A 16,835-nucleotide genomic window follows, 5' to 3' on the forward strand; every position below is an offset into this window, starting at 1 on the left:
GGCCCAGCAGTGAAGCGGCAGATGTGGAAGACGAACCCAAACAGGGACAGCATTGGGAACATCCATTTCAGGATCAAAGCCCGGGGTCCAACGATTGAGATAAAGACCTCTTGAATCCATAAAATATGGCCCATTCCTGAATATAAGATTGCGATCATCTATTGATTCAAAGAGGAATGTATAGAATCCTCTGCCGCAGAACCTTATGGCAATTTTCCCTTGGACCATGGCGTTCCAATTTCTTTCCACCCATCGTTGTACAGCTCGAGGGGAGGGCCAAAGGCCCGTGAACTGGCCAACCAAACCGCGCTCAGCTAGGGCTACAGCAGATCTCCTTGGAAGAGAGAGAGGAAGAGGAATTTCTGGGATTTCATCAAGCTTTTTGATAAATTTGGAGGCAGAAGGTCGAATCCGCTCAGCATTATCTTCGGGGACGAGAGAAGCGAAGGCTTTCTCAAAATCGGGCTGGGATGGATCGTGAGGATCCATTGAAAAGAGGGCTCAGGCAAAAGCGAGAGGGAGAGGGCAGGAGGCCCAGAAAAAAAGAGCAGCGACGGGGTGCTACCACAGGGCGAGCCAAACGCAAAAAACGGGCAGGAGGCCCAGGAAAGCAGAGGGGCGCAGCGGAGGGAGCTCGGAAGGGCCAGCAAGCTCGGCAGCAGGGCTGCCAAGGCTCGACGGGGACGAGCAGGGCTTCAGAGGCGGGGGCAGGAGAGAACCATCTCCAGCGCCAACATCTTAGCCATTATTTTATATTTATTCTTATACCTTTAGATCTTATCATTTTTATCATTTTATTGTCAATTAATAAAACATATGTAATGAAAAAATAATTAGTTTATTATAACGCATTCAATTTTTCTTTTGATTGGGTATTAGTTTGTCTTTGACCAAAAATTTATGACACTTATCCATAGTTTAACATTAGAATTTTTTTTTTTGTTATTTTTTATTATTATTTAAATTAATTTATTTGTAAAGTGATTGGTTGAGGTCTTATTATGGGTTGTTTAATAACTTCTATTTTTATTAATTACTAATTTTTTGTTTTTAGTTTTATTTCTTTTTTATTTTGATTTTTTTTTCTATTATTTCTATTTTCATGAATTATATTTTTTCACAATATTTTCAATTTAAAATGACTTATTATTATATTAAAAATATATTTTAATAAATTTATAAACAATTATATATATATATATATATATAAATTGATTATATTTCTTGATTTTTTGTGATAATATTCAATAATATAATATTTTAGTAATTGTTTTATTTTTGTGATGAAATTTTTATTTTTATTATTATTTTATTTAATTAAACTATATTTAAGTTAAGCCTCAAGTACTAATTATTATATAAACTTTATCGCATAATGCTTAATAATGGTTATATATTTACAATATCCATTAGTATACCAAATTCACTTCACCTACAGGCAAACAGTCTCTTACAGTTTTTGTATCTAAATCTTTACATATCCTTAATATAAATCTATGATGTTTTTTTTCTTTCTGGAAAAAAAAAAGTCGTTTTCATGGCAGTAAAAACGCGTTGAAACACACATTCCATCAGTGCTGTCAAGTGCCATCACATTTTGTGGGCTTCTGCTTTTACCGACGCGGTGGAGCATCTCGTGCTTTGCATATTGTGCGAGTACCACTCCATATTCTGTCGTCCTGCACATGCGAAAGGCAAAGATACTTCAACAGTTCTGGAATTTTAAATTTATTTTGCTAGGCAACTGGAAAAAATTTGATGATGGATTTGTTGTTTGTTCTTTTGTATTTTTTTTATGGATTTGTCTGATATTTTTGGTGTTTATACTTTTTATAGAATTTTTTAATGTGACCTATAGGTAGTAATATTTAGAAGAAGAATTTTCGAAATGGGAATAGTTTAGTCCCGTCTCTGTATTTCTTTTGTATTTATAAAAATCTTATTTACAACTTATCACCAAAAATGACCATTAAAATAGGTGCGGTAACTAAAGACAGATTTTCAAAATTAGTCTCTATTTAAATTGCTCCTTAAAATTCATGAATTAAATACTTATGCATTAGATTTACCGTTTCAAAAACTTGTCTAATTTCAAAAAATTTCCTCACCATTAACGAAAAAAACACAGAAAGAACAAAACAAAACGAAAAACGTTATACGTAAAGTCCAATTCCAGACCAACCAGGGGCCCATCTTCTCAATTACTAGACACCATCCATGTCCAGTTGTATACCAAATTCACTTCACCCACCAGCATAAATGTAGCGGTCGTTTTCATGCCACATAAAACGCGTTGCAACATTTGACTCTCAATGAGAGCCTCCGGTTTATCGTATTGACCGGTGGGAATATGTATCTCTCTAAGTGTTTAATGGCTATAAATTTCTCATTTTTCATTGCAATCCTTTACAAAAATTTTGCTCTTCTCATCATATTCCTACCTAATTTTCTCCGTCGCTAGTTGCTTCGTAGCATCGAACATCATTCAGAATTATCTCCATTTCTGTTTTCCAATCGGCAATGGCTGCATCCTCCTCCACCGCTGCTACATCCAACTTGAACTACGATGTCTTCCTAAGTCATCGTGGTGTGGATGTAAAGAAAACTTTTGCCAGCCATCTGTATCGGCGTCTTTCTTCATTTGGATTGAAAGTGTTTCTGGATCAGCCTGAATTACAACGGGGAGACTATTTCGCTCCTCAGATTGAACATGTTATTCAATCGGCCTCTGTACATGTGGCCATTTTGTCTCCCGGATATGCTGACTCAGAGTGGTGCCTAAATGAACTCATCCTGATGTTGGACTCAGGGGCGCCCATTATTCCAGTTTTCTACCATGTGAGCCCAACTGAGGTTAGGCGGACGACGGGCAAGTATGGTGAAGCCCTAGATAACCTCGCAAGAAAGCCTACGCGTGACCCTCATACTGGTGAAGAGAGGTCGCGGTACGACCCCATCACGATTGAAAATTGGAGAAATGCTCTTTCTCGTGTCTCAGGAATAAGCGGTTTGGAGCTCGATGCATTTAACGGGTGAGAACTCAAATTCTTCTTTGGCTACTGTATTATTTTTGTTATTTTATGTTGCAAGATATTTGGATAGACTTCCTTTTCTCATTCGTTCTATTTATTTTCTTGTGAATAACCAGAGATGAGGGAGAGTTGTTAGACAAGTTAGTTGAACTGGTGCTATCAAAGGTGAAAAAACCAGCACTGGAGGTCGCTACATATCCAATAGGTTTGGATGATAAAGTAAACGATATAGAAAATACTGTCCTATTGCAGCTACAGCAAAGCGGGAAACCTCAGATCTTGGGGATCGTGGGGTTAGGTGGTGTAGGAAAGACCACCTTAGCAAAAGAAATTTTCAATAGGAAAAATCCAGATTATAGTAAATCCTGTTTTTTATATGATGTTAGAGATAATGCACATAAGGGCACTTCAAATTCGTTGCAGTGTAAACTTCTTCAGAGCTTGACAGGAGCGTATTATCCAACAAACAATGTTGCTGAGATGCTCCGGGAGCATCTCTCATCTTCTAAAGCCTTGATAGTTTTAGATGATGTAGATGATGTGAATCAGTTAGATGCACTGCTGCCGATTGGAACTGTTCTTCACTGCCATAGCCTAATATTGATTACATCTAGGAACAAAGATGTTCTCATAAGCTCAAGAATCGAAGAGTCGTCAATATACAACCTAAGGGGGATTGCGACACAACACTCCCGGGAGCTTTTCTGCTCCCATGCCTTCAACCAACCCTCTCCAGTCCCAGGATTCGAAGAGCTGACAAACAAATTCTTACAAATTTGTGACGGATTGCCTCTATCTTTGAAAGTAATTGGGGCACTTCTTTGTGGGAAAGAAAAATCTGACTGGGAAGACGAATTGTCGATTCTTCAACAAATACTTCCCTCTGAGATACAGGAGACACTTAGAAGAAGTTATGACTCGCTCAATAGACAACAAAAAGATATATTCTTAGATATTGCATGTTTTTTTAAAGGACAGAACATGGATAAGGCTATAAGAATATGGAACGGATCACGCTGGCATGGTAGGCTCGGGTTTCGATATTTAAGGAGCATGTGTCTTGTAGAAGTGGACAGTAAAAATGATATGCAAATGCATGACCACCTCAGAGATATAGGGAGAGATATTGCTGAGGATCCAAGCTTGCCGCCTCGTCTTTGGCGTTGCACAGAGAACACCATGGACGTTTTGTTGCAGCAACCGGTAAGTGCTAAATCATTCAATCCGGTTAATTCTCAATCATTTTCTATTTTTTCAATTCTTCCATCATTTTACAAGAAATAATGGGTAATCAGTATCTGTTTGGAGAATGTACAGTTAAGAACCGTGAGGGGAATTAGAATGGTTCTTGATGAGGACAATGTTGCAGTGGACGGCATTCATATGGGGAGGTTGCAACTTCTTGATACTGAGCATGATCTCGTGGACCGCATTTTGACCAACGTTCAGTCTCCAAATCTTGTATGGCTGCGTTGGAACAACTGTCCCTATTCTTTCCTGCCTTCCTCGATTTCAATGAGGAATTTGAGGGTTCTAGAAGTTCAAGGGATGCAATTGAGAAGACTGTGGGAAAATGATTCGCAGGTAACTTAGGATGCGTTGAATTAAATTGAGTGTTTATTTGCTACTGATATTCATATTGTAGGGTAGGATCTCCAATATGTTCTAAGGGTAAAATTTCTTTGGAAGAGAATGACCATACATGTGAACATTCTGCAGGCACCTTTAGAGTTGCGGGAGTTACAGATTGAGAGCCCCTTGGACTCCATTCCAAATTCTATAGGGCGGCTGAAGCACTTAAAGCGGTTCGCAATTGGTGTTGCTGGCATGGGCATCCCTTTTCCATCTAGACCTCAGAATGTTCCACGGGTGTCGGAAAGTTTCACAGAAATGAAGTCACTGGAGAAGAGCTTTGGCAATTCAACCAACCAGCTGTCTCAGTGTCAATTATCTCAGTGCTACGCTTTGGAGAGGCTGTCGGAATCTTCTGGTAGTTCAACCCTGCAGCTGTCTAGTCAGATCTGCCCTTTGAAGTCACTACCGGAAAGCTTTGGTAATTTAACTAACCTCGAGCACATCCAGTTGTCCCAGTGCTCCGCTCTGGAGAGGTTGCCAGAATCTTTTGGCAATTTAATCAACCTCCAGCATATCCAGCTATCTCAGTGCTCCGCTTTGGCGAGCCTGCCAGAATCTATTGGAAATTTAAGCAACCTCCACCACATCCAGCTGTACGAATGCTCCGCTTTGCGCTGGCTGCCAGATTCTCTGGGTAATTTGACCAACCTCCACCACATTCAGCTGTCTAAGTGCTACAGTTTGGAGAGGTTGCCGGACTCCTTTTGTCAATTAACTAATCTCCGCTCTCTAAATTTGGAGGATTGTATTTATTTAGTCATGTCCAGCGAAACACTAGGAGATATCAACACACTTGAGCGCATAATGTTGGGTATTTTTCGATGGGAAATACCAAAACCAGACATTCTAACACCACAGAGCCAATGCTCTGTTTCCACTGTTCCAATGTTCCAGGATCTTTTGCACAGGGAAGCCTTTTAAAACAAATCTACTCATAACAGAGTATTACACAGCCATAAAAAATATTTCTATTGATTAAAATACAAAGCCTGATACAAACTTCATCCTCTTTCACTCAGAGGGATTTTCAAAGAAAATTTACATTCAGCAAAAACTCTGTTTTCACCTGAGAAATTACTGTGCTGGGTTTACTGCAGTAAAACCCCTTTTACATTCACTGGTGTAAAAACCTTCTTTTACATGCTGCTGTAAAAACAAAATTTACACATGCTTACCCAAGAAAATTATATGCCTCCCCTGCTTGCGGTGTTTTACTTTTCTTCACTTCCAGTTAAATAAAAAAAAATTTACAGATGTGCTCTCACCTTTTCTTTTCTTCATGCACTGCTGTGCAAAACCACACATGGTTTTTCGCTTTTACTGCACCTTCGTTTTACAATGCTCCACCATTTCCTTTATGCACTGCTGTGCAAAACCACACATGGTTTTTCCCTACACAAAATTACATCAACTGGTTCTATCTTTTTACACACTGCTGTGCGTTATCATTCACATTTTTAATTTCATGTGCAATTCACTCATCTGCAAAAATGAGCACTCACTAGAAACATATACCAAAAAAAATAAAGATAGGGCGATGACTTGCCCATACCATTCTTTAAATTTGCCCATACTCCCGCTGAAATAAAATTAAAAACTTCACCAAAACTTACCAACCCACAGTAAATTGCATTTACTGTTTTACTGACATTTACTGGCGGTAAAGGAACTTTTACTTCACGTCAAATTTATTTGCTGCTGACCTGTACTTTAACCATTGACTTTATTTGCATCGCATCGCAACTTTTCTCATGTCAAAGACCCCGACTCTATGACATTGCCGATAGCGATGCGCCGATGCGATATCGGCGATCGCTTATCGGAAACACAAAAGCTCCTTTATAATTCCTTCACTTCGACTTTGCCGATGCGATATCGGCGATCGCTTATCGCAAACACAAAGGCTCCTTTATAATTCCTTCACTTCATTTTGCCGATGCGATATCGGCGATCGCAGTTGAAATTATATTTTCAACACTCCCCTTTAATTTCAACTGTCGGGCATTCAATCATACCCAAACACTTCCTCACATGGAGGGATTCACTAACTGCTGTTACAAGAATATCTTCCTCACATAGAGGGGTTCACCAATCTTCCTCGCATAGAGGGATTCACCAACTGCTTCTGCTGCAGTTCATAAACAAACAAAGTTGTCTTCCTCTTAATAGAGGGATTCACCTGAAACTGTGCTTAAGAGCACCTTCCTCATGACAGAGGGATTCACCATGTGACTGTGCTTAAGAGCACCTTCCTCATTACAGAGGGATTCACTAATGACAATGTGCTTAAAAGCACCTTCCTCTTCAATAGAGGGTTTCACCAAATGACTGCTTCAAATGCAGTTCCAAAACAAACAACCATTGCACTGCTGTGTGTGCAAACTTATTACGATGTTCTTTTATGCTGCTGCATATTCTCTGCTGCACTGTTGTGCCATCTTCTTTACTGTGTCTACCTCACACTGCTGTGTCGACACTTGCACTGCTTCTGCACTTTTCAAAGACAAAATACTTTGTCTTTCTTGGAACAATTACGCTGTCCCAATTTACAAATTTACACTGCTTTGTGTAAACATTTCTTACACTCACTGTTGTTGCATATATTGCATTTCAATTCAATGAACAACAAATTCATTACATTTACCTTTACTGCTGTAAGGAAAATTTCTTTTGCATGTGCTGCTGTCCATTACATCTCATTCCTTCAACAAAACTTTAATGTTGCTGCATCTTTCTTGTTTGCATCGTTGTGTGCTTCTCCTTCTTGCCATCATGCTGCTGTCCATAACTTCCTGCTGCTGCATTTTTTTATTCACTGCTGTCCATACCCATAACCATGGACTGTCATCCCTGGGTTTTTATTTGCTGTTGCGTTGCCTCTGCAATTTGCACTGTGGCTGCCTTTTGTTTCATCATATTGTTGTGTGCTCATACACTAACTCTTTACTCTCCATTACTTGCACATAGAGAGAAATCATCCTCACGCTGTTTTGCGCTGCATTCTCCACACAACAGAAAATAACACGGGCTGCTGCCTTTTCCTTTTACACCCTTTCTTCACACAATCTTCAGTTTCATTTTTTTTAATTACACAATGCACTGCTGTGCAGTTCCTTTCATTTTTCTGCTGCCATACACATTCTCATTCATCCATGTGCATTAAAAATCTGCTGTCCCTGTTTTTCTTTATGCATTTCTTTGCATGCTGCATTGCATATGAAGAAAAACATTACATTTTTTTACTGTTGTGTGAGAAATTTCATTGCATTCTCAGCCACTGGGCATTTACGCTCTGCTGCGTTTTGCCTTCTCATTTTCTTCTCACTGCTTTGCATTTTCATTCCCAATACAAAACATTTCATCTGCTGTGTATTATACTCACTCTGCTGTGAGTATATTCTCTCATACTACATAAAAGGAAACTACCTTCCATTGCTATGCATTTCAATGCATGTGCACCACAAAAACATTTCAAACTGTTGTTCATTCTAATCCATGTGCTCCACAAAAAAAATTTCCAAACTGCTGTTTTGTGTTCTATCTTCCCACTGCTGTGAGGGTCTCCATGCTTTGCATACTTTTCTTATTGCGCTGTTGCACTTCACATTTGAGCGTTGTCCCCTTTTCTTCTCTGCTGTTATGGCAGATTTAACTTCATATTTTTCTTTATAAAAAAATTCATCAAGAAGTGACTGTTAATACAGTTCAGCAAGAAAAAATTACAAGCTCCCCTTTAATGTGTGCTTGTCTTCTTTTGGCAAGTTTTCTCAGAATAAATTTAGATCCACTGGGGAGTTCAAGGGGTTTTCAGATTGCCTTTCCTTCCTTCTCCATACTTGTGTAGATTTCTTCTTTTGCATGGGTCTAGCTTGTGTAAGAGCCCATGTCAAGTTACAATCTCGTGTCATATGCCCAATGTTATGACACTTGAAACATTCTACATTTTTCATGAATGACATTTCATGATTTCTTCTAAAATTGTCTCTTGGAGGTTTTCGGAGACCACAACATTTATCTTTATGAAATGTTCTACATTCTTTTGCCATGTGACCAAAGTTTGAGCAAGCATAACAATAACCATAAAATGAACTTTGGTACCTGGGAGATGGAGGTTTCCTTGATGTACTTCTGAAGCCTTGCTGCCTTGAGATCCTTTGATGATCATTGTCTCTTGCCTTCTTGCCATCAGCTACATTTCTTCTTGAAGCTGATTTTCTACTTGGAGCAGGATTTCTTCTATTGCTGCCTTCATTTTTCTCCTTGCCTTTGCTGGAACTAGGAGCATCACCATCTCTTTCTGGCTTCTTCACATCTCCTTTGCTTAAAACATCCTCATCCTTGTTTGAGGGTTCACCTACATACCCAAGTCCTGATTTATCAAATGGAGATCTGTGATAGCTGAGCATGTCATCCAAAGCTTGAGAGCTCTTCATCATTTTTTTCATCCCTTCAACCTTCTTCCTGAGGAGGACAATCTCTTCTTCTAACTTTTCACATTCATTATTTTTCTTTGCTAGTTGTCCCTCAATTTCTTCCTTGCTACGAGTAGCTTCAGCTGCTACTATTTTGAAGGAGATAATATCTGTCTTCATTTTGGAAATTTCTTCATCTTTTGCTTGACTGCTCTTCATTTTCTTTTCGGCTCCTTGTGCCTGCTTCTTGGCTTCTTGTAGTTCGGACTTAAGGGAGGATACCTCTACCTTGTATTGTCCAATCTCTTCTACAAGCTTATTCACTCTCATGTGCCTTTGTTCAAGTTGACTTGTCAAGGCATCTGCCTGCTTCTTTGCTTCATTCAGCTGATTTGTCATAAATATGACTTCTTCATGATGTTTCTTCTTGCATTGGTCAAGCTCCTTCTTGAGCTTGGCTAGCTCTTCATCCCTTTCCTTTACTTGAAGCTTGATGAGGTCAAGCTTTTCATTCTCAGCTTCTATGATGGGTTCTTCTTGACTCATTGTCATGGTCAGTGCTCCCTTTGCATGAAGGTCATGCAGTCTATCCCATATATCCTTTGCTGATGTATATTTTCCTAGATTCCTCTTCACAGAATCAGGGAGTCCATCCAAGATTAGTTTTGCTGCTTGTGCATCATACTCCATGGATTCTTTATCCATCTTGCTGTCATCAATCACTGACTCCCAGACTTCAATCCCCTCAGACATTAGGAAAGCCCTCATCATTATTTCCCATACATCAAAGTTTCCATCAAACTTTGGGGTTTCAAATAGAATGTATTCTAATGGATTGCCTTCAAGTTTAGTAGAAGGGGGAGACACATTTTTAACAGGCTTGGAGGCTTTCTTCTTTGACCTTGCCATTCTTATCTGGGCTTCTAATACTTGACTGTGTTTTTTTTAAAACAACTGACTGTCTTTAATAATAACTCAGAAACTTGGGAAATACCTGAATCCCTTTGGCTGAAACTTCACACTGCTGGAGAAGCTTTCTCTGCTGCAACCACACCTTCCTTCAGCTTCTTTGAGTCTTCAAAGAGCATGAACCTGCTCTGTCACCATCAAAGAGCCTGGACTAGCTCTGATACCACTGTTGGGTATTTTTCGATGGGAAATACCAAAACCAGACATTCTAACACCACAGAGCCAATGCTCTGTTTCCACTGTTCCAATGTTCCAGGATCTTTTGCACAGGGAAGCCTTTTAAAACAAATCTACTCATAACAGAGTATTACACAGCCATAAAAAATATTTCTATTGATTAAAATACAAAGCCTGATACAAACTTCATCCTCTTTCACTCAGAGGGATTTTCAAAGAAAATTTACATTCAGCAAAAACTCTGTTTTCACCTGAGAAATTACTGTGCTGGGTTTACTGCAGTAAAACCCCTTTTACATTCACTGGTGTAAAAACCTTCTTTTACATGCTGCTGTAAAAACAAAATTTACACATGCTTACCCAAGAAAATTATATGCCTCCCCTGCTTGCGGTGTTTTACTTTTCTTCACTTCCAGTTAAATAAAAAAAAATTTACAGATGTGCTCTCACCTTTTCTTTTCTTCATGCACTGCTGTGCAAAACCACACATGGTTTTTCGCTTTTACTGCACCTTCGTTTTACAATGCTCCACCATTTCCTTTATGCACTGCTGTGCAAAACCACACATGGTTTTTCCCTACACAAAATTACATCAACTGGTTCTATCTTTTTACACACTGCTGTGCGTTATCATTCACATTTTTAATTTCATGTGCAATTCACTCATCTGCAAAAATGAGCACTCACTAGAAACATATACCAAAAAAAAATAAAGATAGGGCGATGACTTGCCCATACCATTCTTTAAATTTGCCCATACTCCCGCTGAAATAAAATTAAAAACTTCACCAAAACTTACCAACCCACAGTAAATTGCATTTACTGTTTTACTGACATTTACTGGCGGTAAAGGAACTTTTACTTCACGTCAAATTTATTTGCTGCTGACCTGTACTTTAACCATTGACTTTATTTGCATCGCATCGCAACTTTTCTCATGTCAAAGACCCCGACTCTATGACATTGCCGATAGCGATGTGCCGATGCGATATCGGCGATCGCTTATCGGAAACACAAAAGCTCCTTTATAATTCCTTCACTTCGACTTTGCCGATGCGATATCGGCGATCGCTTATCGCAAACACAAAGGCTCCTTTATAATTCCTTCACTTCATTTTGCCGATGCGATATCGGCGATCGCAGTTGAAATTATATTTTCAACACATAAATCTGTCTGGTTGCTTGAGAATTCCAATACTGCCTCCACAAGTGGCACATCAGAGGTCCCTTAAACAGTTACGTTTGAGAGGTACAAATTTAAGAGAATTGCCAGATGCAATTGGAGAGGCAAGCCTTTTGGAAGTTCTGGAAGTAGGAAGCCCCTTGTTGGAGACGCTGCCACCTTCACTATGTACCTACTTAAGAAACTTGAAGGAATTGCAGGTTTGTGCATGTGATAGCTTGAGATCTCTGCCGCCTTTGCTTGGACTGTTAGATCAGTTGATTGAGTTGACTGTAAAAGATTGTCCGTTGTTAGAGGAAGGCATCATACTTCCGCGGCTAAAACAGTTACAGGTTTCTGGAACAGGGATATCAGAGATATCATTTGGTCAAGGTGTATGCGTCAACCTTCGACATCTTACCATCAGTGACTGCAATAATGTGGTGGAGGTTCGAACATTGCCACATACACTCATAGATTTAAGCTTCAGTGATTGTCGTAATTTGAGAAGAATAGATCAGATTTATGGCCTTGCAAGACTTCAAACACTGGACATTTCTGGTTGCAGAGAGTTGGAGGAGTTGCCCAGCATTGAAACATTGGTATCTCTGAGCATACTGGATGCAAATAGATGTGTGAAGTTGAAGGGCATAAGGGGATTGGGGCAGCTGACAAAGTTCCAGAATCTAGTGGTTAAAGGGTGTTCTGAGTTAGAAGAGCTAGAAGGCATCCACCATTGTGTGTCGTTGTGGAAGCTTGATGTCAAAGAATGTCCCAAACTACAGTGGAGTGACGGAGTAGTGGAGCTGCTGCGCCAAAGAAATGGGTTCTGCTTCGAGGGCGTTTAATTAAGACATTATTTAGTAGAGTGCTATTTCTCAAATTGGGTTTATCCCTTATTTGATTGTTGTTATTTGGGAGTTAATTTTGCTCCATGGTTATGGTTAATTTCCAAATGGAATTAAGTTATTTTATTAGAAGATAATAGATATATTGAAAATATAAAAATGATTATTCTACATTTAGTCCAGTACATTATAGAAGAGATGTAATATTATTTAAATTATTATGTTGTGAATCTTTTAGGTTTCATGTAATTTTTCCCTAAGCTATATTATTTTTCTTAATGTAACTCATAAAGCATAAATTTCAATGTTTTTTTCCCAAAACGATGGATTTGATTAAAGTTTTCCAAAAAGGATGATTTGATTGGGGGCGAAAGCTAAGTGCAACTGCAAGTGTCAATTGATATGTCAGAAAAAACAATTTGGTCTTCTGTAACACGGGTATGGTAATCCTGCTCCTGCAAAGAGGGCTTTTTCTATCAAATGGATATGGTAATGCTGTGCTCCAGCCAGGAGGGCTTTTCCATATTTGAAGACACAGTAGAAGCTTTGTGGGAGTAAGGTTATGGCAGGTTTCACCTGACATTTGATGCAGAGGAAACGTGTTATCTGGTGAGGGGAAAGGTGTGATCTTATGAATACGTTTGAGTTCGGTGCTAACGATTTGGTAGTGTTACCCAGGGGCTTCAGCTGCACATGGGATGTCTCTATAACTGTTAACAAACATTATAAATTTGACCACTGATATAGTGGAACCTCGTCATTCCTACTGCTTCATGTTTTGGTTGGATCCTCGAGAGCATCATGCGCAGAAGTATTTATCAGTTTACGATTTACAATGCCTGAGTATACCTATGTGTTCACGCGGAAGAATTGTCTGGATTCGCCGAAGTCCCTAAAATTAAGGTAATTTTTTTTACGAGGACAGTGTTTAAATTATGTTTTTGAAAATAAAAATAAATTTAGCAGTATCAAAAACTTTTAAATGATCATCTAAAATCTTATAATTTAATAGTTTTAACTTAAATTTACTAAAATCTCTATTAATTTTTCCAAAATATAACCAAATTTCTCTAATTTTCAGAAATAAAAAACAATATGGTTAATCTCCAGGTTTTGGGTCGACCCCTCTTCTGACAACTCTGAATAAACTGAATCTTTAAACTATAGACAGTCGTGTACCACCGCTGGAAAAACATATCGAAAATGCTAGTAATGATATTTATGGCCAATAGAATATGATATTACATTTATTGGAAGTTTGGTAATGATATTAAAATCATCTGTACCAGAATCAGCCGTAACGTCGTTACATATAGGCAGGATTATATCAGAACAGGCGTTCTCTAAAGGGACGGCAAATTTGTTGGGAGAGCCAAAACTTTTCAGAATCATTCATTTTTTTAATAATTTTTTTAGAATCAATTATTTTTTCCTTAAAAATTTTAAAAGTAGGAGTACTTCAATTTTGGTTTGATTTTGAAATGGATTTAACATCGTTAAAAATTCTGAAGCATCCAAAATTTCAAGCTACAGCTATAATGATTTCTGAGTACTCTTAAATACCCAAATCTTGTTTAATAACTGTAATTAAAATTTCTAAAAAAAAAATTGAAATTTTATAAAAATCATACCAAAATTTCCATTAATTCTATTAATTTTTACACAAATTTACAACTTATTAAACCATGCATATAAGAACAATCCACATACAATTCAACCTCTTGGAGTAGGTGATGCAGTTTTAACGTTCCAAATTTTCTGAATTCAATGGACAGAAATACACCCATATCCAATAGCATGGAATGTATTACATAAGGTAGAGTATGGGGGTAAACTTGCTCTACTTTGGACAGCGGAGCGCCGAGTGGAGAGCACTGCTGATCGGCAAATCAGGATGAAATGATTGCCATTTCTACCCAATAAGAGTAAGACTTGAATCCAGAACAATCGAAGGATGGTCGCATGAAGGCTACGTGCACCACAGAGGTTGACGCTTGAATCTCCAGGCTCAAACGTGTCATTCAACATCTGAAGTCGCTCAAGGCAGAAGGCTACGTGCACAGATATGGTCGATGCTTGATCCACAGACCCAGACGTGTCACTCACAGACACCGTATTGGTCAAAGGTAATGTGGGTTTCGCAAGTTTCAGACATTCCCTCTTCCGCAACTTCCCCCTGACTCTGCGGATTTTGATCAGCCTAAACTTTCGTCATACCTTATGCTTCTCCTGTTTTAGCCATCTTTCCTTGTTTTGAGCCTGTAGTTACTGTTTTATAAAAGCTCAGAGGCGTCACCCTTAGGAATTCTGGTTAATGAGGATACTATAGGAAGAGTTGTGAACTGTATCTGTTTCTGAGATTTTGTTACTCTGAACATATGATAGCGACCACACAAAGCTTTAGTCAGGAGACTGGGCGAGGGGGATTTGGATCGGTGCTCTTAGATGAATTGCCCAGAAGAAAAAACATAGCAATAAAAGTGCTCTCACAGTTCTCCAACTCGGAGTTCAAGAGTTCTTGAATGAGGTGATTCTCATATATTTCTTTATTTATTTAATCATATAATACAATTTAATTTGGATTATGTATCCACTTATGAGTACTATATGTATTTATAATTCATGCATGTTATTTTATTTTACTTGATGAACAAGTTGATCTTCCTTCTAGAATTAATCATAAGAACTTGGTTTCTCTACTAGGTTAATCCAAGGAAGTTATGCTTATCTACAAGTAGATGTTGGGAGGGTCCCTAAGGGATCAGTTTATGGTAAACTATATCGATGAGAAATATGCTTGCTAACACTACTACACAAAAGGGTTTAAGAAATATTTTGTCTTAAATAGCTATTGTTTTATTTTAATTATTGCTTTATTTTAATTATTTTTAATATAAAATTTAAGACAACCAATTCTAAAGATAATTTAATACAAAATCACCCTGACAAAACCAAACTATCTCTAGAATTTAAGACAAAAGCAAACGACCTATTTGAAAAATAATTTAAGATAAAAGCAAAGGTCAACTAAATCCAGAGTTCCTCTGTCGCGGACAACTACTGGCCAAGACAAAGACTTCCTCAGTTGTGGACATCTAACTTGGTCAAGACAAATTGACTTCCTCTGCCAGAGAGAGTTAACTCGGTCACCTATTCATTTACTGCATAATAATGACTACAATGCTCTGATTAAATACCAACTGATATTTTTTAAAAGAGTGTGAGACAGATGCATGCTCTAAATTTTGGTAGTCTCTATATACCCATTGATTGAATGCAGGTTTCCTCCAAATGGGATTTTTTCCCTGGGTCTGTTGAGTAGGGCTTATGCATATTTTCTCTCCTCATCATATTTGTGGCTATTGTTGTGCATGGTGTACACAATGAGTTCTTTGATCTCTTGTCTTTCTCTTCATTTTGATTATAGCAATTACTTCATGTTTGTAATAGTCATTGGATTCATATAAAGATCATTCGAGGGTTTATTTATATGGTGGGGTGATGTATTGTATTTTTTAAGTGGCTTTCTAATGTTTGAGGAGCTGCCCTCGAAGGTCTATGCTTTCTTAATTTCATCCACTGGTAATAGATAAGGTGCCCACTGCACAATAGATACAACTCTATGTGGTTTTATTTTAGATATGGTTTTCATCTATTCTTTCTTTCAACACTTAATATTTTTAAAGTTTTCAAATGTACACCAATCTGTTGGAAATAATACTGAGAGGGGGGGTGAATCAGTATTATCAGAAAAACCTTTTCAATTTCCTACTCAGAAACATATACGCGACTTCTGTTAAGTGAACCAGCGTGTACACGCGACTGTGTCTAAAGCAACTAGCGTATATGCAGATATCTTATGATTCAGTTAATCTTATCTTCAGTAAATGCATCAGAACATTATTAAGCAATTTAGCAGTAAACAGGTGCAGTATAACAGAACAGAATCATCACACAAGAGCCACACACATGAACACCATGATATAAGGTGGAAACCCAATGTGGGTGAAAACCACCTGCTGCAATTCGTCTCTTTCTTTCTTTAATGAGAAACTTCTTTTACAATATACTGGTACAGTCCTTTACCAGTATGCAGGCTACAACCTGCAGAGGGCTACAACCCTCTCTCTCGTTTTCCAACTACTTTTGGAAGGGAGCTACAACCCCCTCAGCTCTTGTACTAGCTGATCCATTTACTAGTACGTAGGTGCTGACCCTACAACCTTCAGGGACCACGTTTCATCAATTTTCAGACTGGATCCAAGAGTACAAAGTAAACATTACCGCAATACAATCATCAACTTATACTTGCATCATAATTCATTAAACAACCCAATACCGAATCACTGAAACCCTGTCATCAAGAACACAGAACCCAAACCAGAATCTAGAACTCTGCAACAACCACCAGAATCAGCAACAACCTGAAATATCAACCCTTATCATGCATACGCTACTTCACTGTACCAAAACCGCGTGTATACGCGCTTTCTCCAAAGGCAACCCGCGTGCAGATCTAGAAATGATTACTTCTTCCTTTGCTGTCAGATCCGACCCTTACCAAGCGTCCCGAACAGATAACCAACAATGCCAGATCCTC

The 16,835-nt window shown here is 38.4% G+C and overlaps 2 protein-coding genes across 2 annotated transcripts; both read left to right on the forward strand.

The window, feature by feature from the left end:
- Window positions 1-2,435: 2,435 nt before the first annotated feature.
- Window positions 2,436-10,077, forward strand: LOC149254245 (disease resistance protein RPV1-like). The gene is made up of 5 exons (XM_089454735.1): window positions 2,436-3,032; window positions 3,149-4,235; window positions 4,350-4,616; window positions 4,752-5,473; window positions 10,059-10,077. The coding sequence occupies exons 1-5, from the start codon at window positions 2,521-2,523 to the stop codon at window positions 10,075-10,077; spliced, it is 2,607 nt and encodes an 868-aa protein (XP_089310861.1). The 5' UTR covers window positions 2,436-2,520.
- A 1,270-nt stretch (window positions 10,078-11,347) lies between these two features.
- Window positions 11,348-12,370, forward strand: LOC149254246 (disease resistance protein RML1A-like). Its single transcript, XM_089454736.1, has one exon. The coding sequence runs from the start codon at window positions 11,348-11,350 to the stop codon at window positions 12,233-12,235; it is 888 nt and encodes a 295-aa protein (XP_089310862.1). The 3' UTR covers window positions 12,236-12,370.
- The last annotated feature ends 4,465 nt before the right edge of the window (window positions 12,371-16,835 follow it).

Source organism: Pinus tabuliformis, chromosome 7, assembly GCF_031772625.1.
Source record: "Pinus tabuliformis cultivar Carrire ecotype Pingquan chromosome 7, CPIR1, whole genome shotgun sequence".
Lineage (NCBI taxonomy): Eukaryota > Viridiplantae > Streptophyta > Pinopsida > Pinales > Pinaceae > Pinus > Pinus tabuliformis.

Bases quoted from the DNA above. Each gene is read 5' to 3' on its own strand.
- LOC149254245 (XM_089454735.1), top strand. From the start codon at position 2,521: ATGGCTGCATCCTCCTCCACCGCTGCTACATCCAACTTGAACTACGAT. The intron at 3,033-3,148 runs GTGAGAACTCAA...GTGAATAACCAG, and splicing joins GAGCTCGATGCATTTAACGG to AGATGAGGGAGAGTTGTTAG. The intron at 4,236-4,349 runs GTAAGTGCTAAA...GAGAATGTACAG, and splicing joins ACGTTTTGTTGCAGCAACCG to TTAAGAACCGTGAGGGGAAT.
- LOC149254246 (XM_089454736.1), top strand. From the start codon at position 11,348: ATGCGATATCGGCGATCGCAGTTGAAATTATATTTTCAACACATAAAT.